The sequence below is a fragment of the Aedes aegypti genome, unplaced genomic scaffold, assembly GCF_002204515.2.
Source record: "Aedes aegypti strain LVP_AGWG unplaced genomic scaffold, AaegL5.0 Primary Assembly AGWG_AaegL5_hic_scaff_1836_PBJ_arrow, whole genome shotgun sequence".
Classification (NCBI taxonomy): domain Eukaryota; kingdom Metazoa; phylum Arthropoda; class Insecta; order Diptera; family Culicidae; genus Aedes; species Aedes aegypti.
Window position 1 is genome coordinate 17,180 of NW_018735308.1, and position 9,339 is coordinate 26,518.

The 9,339-nt window shown below is 43.2% G+C and overlaps 2 protein-coding genes and 1 long non-coding RNA gene across 3 annotated transcripts; 1 reads left to right on the forward strand and 2 right to left on the reverse strand.

Annotated features, from left to right (window-relative positions):
* Positions 1-5,018: 5,018 nt before the first annotated feature.
* LOC5564279 lies at positions 5,019-7,162 on the reverse strand. Its single transcript, XM_021856572.1, has 2 exons — positions 6,136-7,162; positions 5,019-5,105 (listed from the first exon to the last, which is right to left on the reverse strand). The coding sequence occupies exons 1-2, from the start codon at positions 7,129-7,131 to the stop codon at positions 5,019-5,021; spliced, it is 1,083 nt and encodes a 360-aa protein (XP_021712264.1). The 5' UTR covers positions 7,132-7,162.
* A 7-nt stretch (positions 7,163-7,169) lies between these two features.
* On the reverse strand, positions 7,170-8,452 carry LOC110680785 (nibrin-like; the record flags this gene model as incomplete). Its single annotated transcript, XM_021856573.1, has 2 exons — positions 8,291-8,452; positions 7,170-8,227 (listed from the first exon to the last, which is right to left on the reverse strand). Coding segments are annotated over exons 1-2 (1,086 nt in total), but the record flags the coding sequence as incomplete, so codon positions are not given.
* Positions 8,453-8,683: 231 nt separating this feature from the next.
* On the forward strand, positions 8,684-9,009 carry LOC110680786. The gene is made up of 2 exons (XR_002502987.1): positions 8,684-8,782; positions 8,845-9,009. It is a non-coding gene; the product is annotated as an uncharacterized LOC110680786 (long non-coding RNA).
* The last annotated feature ends 330 nt before the right edge of the window (positions 9,010-9,339 follow it).

Sequence of the window (9,339 nt, forward strand, 5' to 3'; positions counted from 1 at the left end):
CTAATCGAGCGTCGGACTTGTGAAATCGATCAAGATTTTAAGAGTGAGCATCGTTTGCAGATTTCGACTTATGCCCGGTAATCAACAACCCGTTGCTGTTGTGCACCATCCACGTCACGTCATTTAGCTGGTTCGTCGTATAAGCAAATCGGCGCTTTTCAGGGCCATCAAATGTGTTGAAAAGAGTTGAAAGAATAATATTTTCGACCTCATTACATCTTATATTTCTCAATGAATCTCACAGCTTCATACAAAATTTAATTTGTCATGAATAATTGATGGCACGACAATTTGATACTGTATTTGCGGACGCTGCTGCAGTGCCGTCACAACATTTCACAACGATTGTAAAATAGAGTGGCATTTTCAACAGCTTCTTAGACTTGCCATATTTTATGAAAACATATGTAACAAAATTGCGACATATTTAGAATGCTTCTGAAAAGAAATTCTCATTGAACAATTTTCATTATTTTGGCACCCATGGATCAGAAATTTTCCTTCATACAAAAGAAAACTATTGATTATCAATAGCTAACCATTGAATATTGGAAATCTTTCTACGAATCGACTCCAATAATTAAAAATATTGATTTTCATGAATAAACTATTGAAAAATCGATAAATATCAAGGCATGTCTTATTTTCCATAGAAAAGCACATTTTTCTTGTGTATTCCTAGCACAGACATCATTGCTCGATATCTTAGCCACTTTCGTCATGCAAAGGGAAACACCCCTTTCGGTCTTCTTCTTACTCCTCTTTATCTATCGTGTTCAGTCGAAGCCAACCAAGCTTCAATGAGCCCCGCGCACATCAGTCAATCGTCGACCAGCAATTGGAAAAGGAATCCTATCGGAATAAATTTTACACATTCGTCGTTGCCGCTGCTTCTGCTCTTGTTTATTCCCAACCCAAGCTAAATGCTGCGGGTTCCGTGAAATCGCTCATCATGGCCATGGGCATCCAGCTAGGCCATCAAATTCATGGAGAACTCGTCTAGAAACCTTGAAAATTGCCGTCGGAGGAGTGAGCAAACCAACGAAAACAACGAAGCACAAAATTACCGACCGCATTTCGATTTAATCGCCTTCGGTAATCTTTTGGTGTGTTTCTGTCTAACAATGTGTCAATCCATCAGTTCGATCACCCAGTTCGATCGACGGTGACTAGCCCCAACCGTCCTTTTCAGGACTACCATTTCATTTTTAAAGATGTGTGAGAATTTTCCACCGTGAAGACCGACATTACTAGTGATTGGATGTGATTGATTCAGATTTTGGTCAGTAATTTGCATGCAATCATTTATCACGGCTAAATAATGCTTCTCGAGAATCACAGTGTCAAGAAATAAAATTCACATTGTGCGCGCGGTCAGGTAAATCGCGAACGGCACTTGAATTAAGAATCCATCACGGTTTGCCTCGCAATGGACCAATGCACGAGTTCACTAATTTGATGTTTGAGCGGTGCCGAATTCATTCGTTGCCATGGTCACGTAAATAACACGGCACCGCTCAAACGTCAAATAGTGAACTCGTGCATCGGTCCATTAGTGATGATTGAATGATGCCGTTGTCGTCGTCGCATGCTAGAGCGATCAGTATCAACTTGGCGAACAAAGGGCTCATAGAGCTTAGTGACATTTGAACACACGTAGACTAGCATACGCTCGTCATACACAGTTTGTTTTTGTTTTCCTCAAAGAAACTTGCACACACTTTCCAGACTCATCAAAATGCATATGGAAATATTACCCAATTTGAAATATTTACACCCGGTTTCTGGGTGTTTTTCTAGACTGAGTGCATATTGTTTTCCTCTAAGGTTCACAACTACATCTACACTAGGGCACTCATACCATTGGGGCGTGATAACCACTATTCATTTATTTCATAACGCTGAAAATGACCATTTTTGATACCCACCCACCCCTTCGTAACGCTTTTTGTATGAATATGCTACAAATTTGTATGAGCCGTAACATCGTAAGGACACCCACCTACCCCCTTCGGCGTTATGAAATTTTGTGAATAAGCCCAAAGAGCTAAAACTTATCAGCAACAGCTTTGTTGACGTTTTGATTTGGTAAGAAATTGTCGATCGAATCGAAATACACACACAGAGAGACTGCAAAAATGCTACCGCGCCCGACACGAGCGACGGGAACCTAGATAAAACTTTGCCATTTATCTCCGCTGAAAAACTTATCATTCGAAATTACAATTGATAACTAAATATTAATGAATCAATTGTGGCCCTGTAAAAGGTTGTTGTTTGAAATTGTGCTTCAATACAATTTAAGCGCCTTCGCCACGGATACGACGAGCCGGCTGGATGTACTTCGGCAAGATGGTGACACGCTTGGCGTGGATCGCGTACAGGTTGGTATCCTCAAACAAACCGACCAATTAGGCCACGCTCGCTTCCTGCAGGGCCATGACGGTCGCGCTCTGAAATCGCAGATCGGTCTTAACATGACACGGGAGACCGTGTTATTTTCCCTATCTTTGGTCTCACTCTAACAATTATCATCAAAACTTTGCAAAAGCAAATCTCTAGTTTTAGTGAACCATATATATATAATGCTAGTGACACATTTTTCGCATCGATATATTGAGTGGTACTTGAGATTACTTTTCAAATGGAGAGGGTGATTAAAACACCGTCCCGTGGCCTTAATCAAGAAGTCCTGATCGATTTCACCGCCAGCAACAACGATTGCTGTGGCGCACAAGATTCGCAAACTCTGCACCTGTTATGATGTGGAGCTGGGCTTGTCAGATGATTATGGTGATATTTGCGCTGCCGAGAACACTATAATGAATTGTCGGGCACTACTGGTTTGCTTCTACATTTCTCCGGATACCACAATGAAGCAGAAGAAGTTCTTTATGGCGCGGAACTTTTTCGAGTATCAAAAGGAGGCCATGCCAATCATCGTGACAGGTAACTTCAACATCGATTTGAGCAAAGAGGAGTACACAGAGTTAGTGGACTTCATGGACAAGAGCCTCAACCTCAAACTGGCTTCGGAATCCACTAAAGCAACCAATCTTAGTGGATAATGAATGGACCTAACGTTCAACCGGTATATTTGTTTGGAGAGCAAAATTACCGCTCATGCTTCATCTTCCATCGACCGGTTCTATCGGTGTTGAAGTGTTAACCGAACCAACCAAATAATAACACTCAATGTTTATAATAGATCAGAATTGACATGCAACAAATACCGGGTACCCCCGTTGGTTTGACCACATTTAAATCTGAACACTTTTTTAATTTGTACCCCGCTAATTTGCACATCGTTCAGATTAAAAATGGTTCTAACGTCATTCTGCTCATGGAAAGGAGTAGAAAGAAATGGAACGCGGTGGAACGGTACGCAGAATCAAAACAAAACAGTGAAAGAGGTGACCAGAAACACGTTTCTCGGGTGACGAGATGTTCAAATTAAAAATGAACCCCGATGGTTTGCAATGAGGTACCGTCAAATTTAACGGGGGTGTACGGTAGTTTAAAAATTGATTAGATTTTTTGTCAGTACCTAGAAATCTTTCATAAGTTCGTGACGGTCCTAAATCAGGAAATAGAAGAAGCTAACGTTATCCAACGTCAACTTGGCGGTCGTATATCGGAAACAACCTCTTACTTTTTTTTTTAATTTGTGCTTGAAGATTTTTTTAAAACTTCGAAGTAGGTATACAGCTTTTCTGGGGAATGGTTCGTTCTGAGGAATGCAATTAAAGGGAACGGTATTCTGGGGAAACGTTATAGAATCGTACTGATAGCTTTAGAGTCCATTTCCATTCCACAGAAATTCGTTCGTTCATCCGTGCCATCACCGAAGCGCTGAAGCTATTTCAAATCGCAAGCCTCCTTCGAACAAGCGGCCGCCTACGGAGGTCGATTCTGCGTCCGATGGGGCAATCGTTTCTACAACATGCACGGTTTCCGCCTGCTGAAACGACTCAACCAATCCCTACTGCGGCTACCGGACGATGGACCTGGTACGGGTGCTGACCAATTTGAATAGTTTGCTACCAGATGAGAATTACCTGGAGAAAGTGGTTCAACTACCGACACGTGCCAATCTGGATTATCTGCTGGTGCGCTTGCAAGGAACGGCCAAACTATTCTGTCGAATTATAGTCCTATCCAAGGATGCCGCCCGATACTTCGTCCGATTTATGTCCACCGGCCTATTTCTTCAACGTTTGTTCACTGTTCCTGTGTCTCCTAGCGGAGGTTTTGGTACAAGTCGAGAGAAAATTTGTCAGAGAATAGTTCTGATCTACAACCAACTACATTCGTTCCGATCGCTTCTAGAGAATACGGCTGAAGAATGGCCCAGTGGAATTGAGTGCCTCTATCCGGAGGAACTTGGGCGCTTGGTTGGGCGATGAGTTTCCGGCAAGAAGTCGCCTCACGTGATGAGTGCGAAGGAATCCCCCATCAACACGGACGCTAACCTATTTCTGTTGCTTTCAAACTGAGAACCCTGACTTGTCCACTGCCAAGAAAGTGGACGCCCGAATTGCCTGAAAAGCTGGCGAAACCTACGATCGAGGCGGATTTATCATCCTCCATACCGAAGGCTCTACTCATACAAAAACTTAAAACAGACGAAGGAGAATCCATCGAAAGAGTAGCTCCGGCAACGTCCAATTAAGCCCGCCAAAAAGCCGCAATTCGACATGCGTAGCATCCGATCCAAATTCGACGTGAGAAAGTTCCTAGACGAGGAGAAGGCCCAGCGACGACAAGATCGATCCCAGGCCCTCACCCGTTGGATGTGGCGGATAATGTGTTCAATGCGTTTGCCTCCGGTATGGCAAGGGATTTGAACCGAATGGGAACGGGCGATTTGCTGCAGGTATTCAAGCAGGAAACTAACGGAGCTCGTAAGAATCGTTTGAGCAAGGGGAATTCGGGAAAGTCGAAGAAAAATAAACGTTTTTCGTAAGTTCAACATCATGTGAGTAACGCGTTTTTATTGAAATGTACCTATACAGCCTTTAAAAGTGGTCACCCTGGGTGCTGTCCAGCACCGCAGACCGGTTTCGTTCGAAACTACCGTCTGCTTGCGGTTTGTAGTTCTGCTTCTGGCAAAAAGAAAGACGGAAACGAGTCTGTTCGGTTGAATTATACAGCAATCATGTTCGGGTCAGGGTTCATTTGGGATAATATCAAACCACGAGTAAAGTAAGGATTATTTCCCATACATGCTGGTTGCGGTAAAAACTGCAAAAATAATAGTGACTTCAGTAACCTCAAACCATGACTTCAAATCTACAAGTATTTGTCATTAAAACTAGACATTAATACGTTCTAAGTGGGTATTGAATCTGCTTTGATGAATGTAGAATGTAGAGAACTGCCAGTAATTTTAATTATTCAGTTAATTTTCTGGCATATGACTTGATTGTCATAAATGGTCAAAAATGATGGCTCATTACATGTGGTTTAAAGGAAAAAATCAGCTCTAACGACAAACAACACGGTATTTGAACGGTCCAAGAGGGCCATCGCTCTTGCAGCAACATGATTTCAACACCTCACCACGCGCGCTAATCATAGATATATCGAGCATCCGATAAACTGTTTGTCGTAGGACAAAGGGTTTGTCGGATATTGTAACAAGTTGCGATTAATGCGAATCAATTCAAAATTCACGGATAAACTTTCTCACATTCCATGCACGTTTGACTTTAGGATCAAAAATGGTATGCTAGAAGTCATATCGTAGAGTGAAAGCGTGAAAATTTTCCAAAATTTATGAATTCGGTTTGCGAACACTTGATCGTTAGCACACTTGCCGAGCGATTCATTTTTCGCGGAGCGAAGTTTGTTATGATGGCTTGACGACTAAGGGTTTATCGTTGTTGCTATGATCGCATGATAAAGAACAACCACGATGCATCATTTGTTTTATCATGATCACTAGATTTCCATCCTTGATGCCAATTGATTGTCCTCTTTCAAGCAATTCTAAATTTTACCAAATGACACCCCTTTACTTCTGGGGTCCTCAAATGCTATTATGCCAAATGACCCAATCCACATCAAAGTCATGTCAAGGTCGGAACGAATTCAAAAGATTGAGAACCTCCATCCTAGCTTAACATCGCTTACCTTCACAAACGCTTTGAAGTTGTGCTTCCCATTGCTAGTTGAGCTGGCATTTCCCGTCGAATAGAAGCTCGTTGAATCATCAGCACCCGCTCCGTGGTTCGGCCGATTGGAAGTCAAATTCATGCACTTGACTCGCACTTGAAACATGGCCTCCATTCCGTCTACCCAAACGCGCGTCTTCTGGTCTTCGTCCTCATCGAGCGGCTCCTTCTTGATCTTTGCCGAACTGTCCCCGTTACCGAGATGATCATCATCCAGATCCTCCTTTTGACTCTTGATTTTGAGATCACAAAATGTCGACGCTAGCCAACCCTCCATTGGGATCTGAATAGGCTTGATGAACTGCTTATAGGATGGCGCTGATCCGGTGGAATCTTTCGTTTCGTTACTTATCGATTCCGAACTGGAACTTGGCACCGATCGCTCATTGTTTTTCTTCTGCTTCGATCGCTTGGAGCTTCCACTATCGAAAGAGAAAAGATCTTCCTCTTCAGCCGCTTGATGTCGAGTCTTTCTTCCGACACTTTGCGATGGCTGCTGCGAACTCGAGAACGCCTCGGCGATCGTTGCCTGGCGTTTGGAGCGTTTGGGAGCAGCTTCTTCAAAGTTGAACAGATCTCCCTCCCCATCATCGAGCAGCAGATTCAGCGGTCGCTTCTGTTTCTGCTTCTGCATTGTGGGTTCTTCGTCAACGACTGGCTCGCGATTCACCGAGAGGAATCCCGAGAAGTTGGACGTTTGCGATGGTTGAATGCTGGCAGGAGTTTCGGGGATTTCCAGTTGACTAGGTATCTCTTGTTCTTCTGAAATTTTCGGTTCAACCGATTCGGAACGAGCTTTCTTCACCTCTTTAGGACTATCACTTTGTTGTTGTACGGTTTCTCGTTTACGTTTTTCTCTTCCAACCTTTGGTTCTACTTTCTTAGGCTTCGCAAATTCCTGATCCTTCTCAGAAAACTTCAATGGCTGCTCACTGTAGTCCATCGAATCCGTCATCAAGATTTTGTGAGCCTCAACACTCTGTGAGCTATCCGCGACTCTGTTTCCGGAATCGAGATACTCTCCTTGGTGCCAACTTTCAACGCTCCTCCACACTCCTCGCTGTTCTTGGCCAAGGTCTCGCCACCTTCCGCAAACGGGATAGTTTCCAAGTCCAACACATTCGAAAACTTGTACAACGGATTGCAGTACTTCTCCAGCGAGCAGTGCAAAATGGCCAAACCGATCTCCGCATCCGGAATCAAACGTCGGCCGGCCTTTGAGACGATCTGCGTTAAACCATCGACTGCCTGTGACGAGGTCTGAGACATCTGCGAATCCATTCCCGCTTGCATTACTATCACATCCGGCCCGGTGAAGAATGCCTTCGCAATCTTCCGCTTCTGAGCACATATGCAGCTTCCACCGGCCAGTTTTACAATCCCCTCATACTGACTCATGTGCTTCGGTTTGATGAAGACAAACGTCTTACCCTTGAATAGCGCCTTCCTCTCGGGAACCTTTCCAAAGCTCATTCCTTCGCTTCGAACGTACGCTTCGACGAATTCCGGAATGAAGTCATCTACGTTGGGAAGTGGACTCCCACGGTCCACCGCCTTGACACACTCTTCGAAATACTCCGGTTTCACAACCGGAACCTGGCTGATGAGACACATCAGAAGCTTCGGAGTAGTAGTAATACTTTTCATGATTAGATATCGTGTACTTCCCTCCACGAAAGCATCCCGCACTTTTCCTCCCAGTAATTCAAGCGCGTGCTTCAAACGGCCATCCACCGCAATTGTCGAAGTGATGCAGTCGAAATCTTCGCGACCAACCGTCCAAACGCTCAGACATTTCCCAAACCGCAACCGATCGCCCACACTCAATTCCGAGGGAGTATTCTTAGCGATTTGATCCCGCTCCGATTCGATGGCATCGTTGACGAATGTCCCATACCGTGAACCGGCGTCGACCACTTTGAGCGTGGTCGCGTCCGGATAGAGGAATGCGTGATTCCGGCTGATGGAGGGATCACCTTGGATGATCAGCTCGCCGTGCGATCGGCTGACCGTGTGTTTGGCGATGTTCGGCTTGACGTAGTAGATGGTCCCTGTAGTGGGAAAAGGACGTCGATGAGTGGATTTTCTCCACAGTATTTTGTAAAAGAACTTACCATTTTGAACATTTTTCAAAAACCACATAATAAAGTAACTATTATGAACTAAAATCGAGCTAGTTTTACAGCATACAAAACGTGAATATACAAGAGAATCACGTCCCACTATTTTTGTTGATGAAACGGATCAGTCGGCTAACGATTTTGTTCAAGGGCTAACGCTGCGCATGGCGGGATTTATAAGCGGTTCCTCCTCCTTTTAGGCTTAAACGAACCGTTTTACCCACACTGTAAACTCGGCTTTACTCTTTAATGTGTGAAAAATACCCATTATTTTCTTATATAAAAAACGTCAAAATAAAGGGTACTTCATTTTTTCAAATAATGGGTATTTTTTGCCCATTTATATATTCCGCGTATTTACTCTTTAATGGGTGAAAAAAGTCTTGCAGCTATAGTCATTTAAGATTCATGGAACAGCGTTTGATGTTCATTAGTTCGTTACTATTATATCAGAAATAAGAATTAAAAAGTGCGGATACGTAAAAGGTAGGTTTCATATTTTTCGTGGCTGTGTCCTCTATCTAAACAATTAATCAAATATTTTACAGAATGGATTTTCTGCCCAATACATCCCGTTGCATGCCCCGCTGCGCAAAACCGCCAGGAACAGCTGCTCCATTCATTAGGCTTATTGATGAATAGATTATTCTACTGCATCAGAACAATAATTGTTAATATTATGTTGAATAAAATACGTTTGTTTATATTAAGAAGTTGCTATAGTTTATGTTTTATACACGAAAATAAACAATAAAATTTATTGAATTTTGATGTTCGGAAAAAGAGTAAATTTTACCCTGTTTCTCTAAAAATACTTTTTGGATAATGGGTAAAATTCACTCGTTGATTTGACGTACAAGCCGTTTACTCTTTAATGAGTAAGGGCCCTTTACTCTTTTTATGAGTTAAACTAGTTTCTCTCAAAGAGGGTACTTTTTTACCCTTTAAAGGGTACTTTGGTGTTACAGTGCAGGCAATGGCAAGCCAATCGAGCCCTCTGTCACCATAGACCAATCCAGTTTGCCTGCGTAGTAGTGGCAATG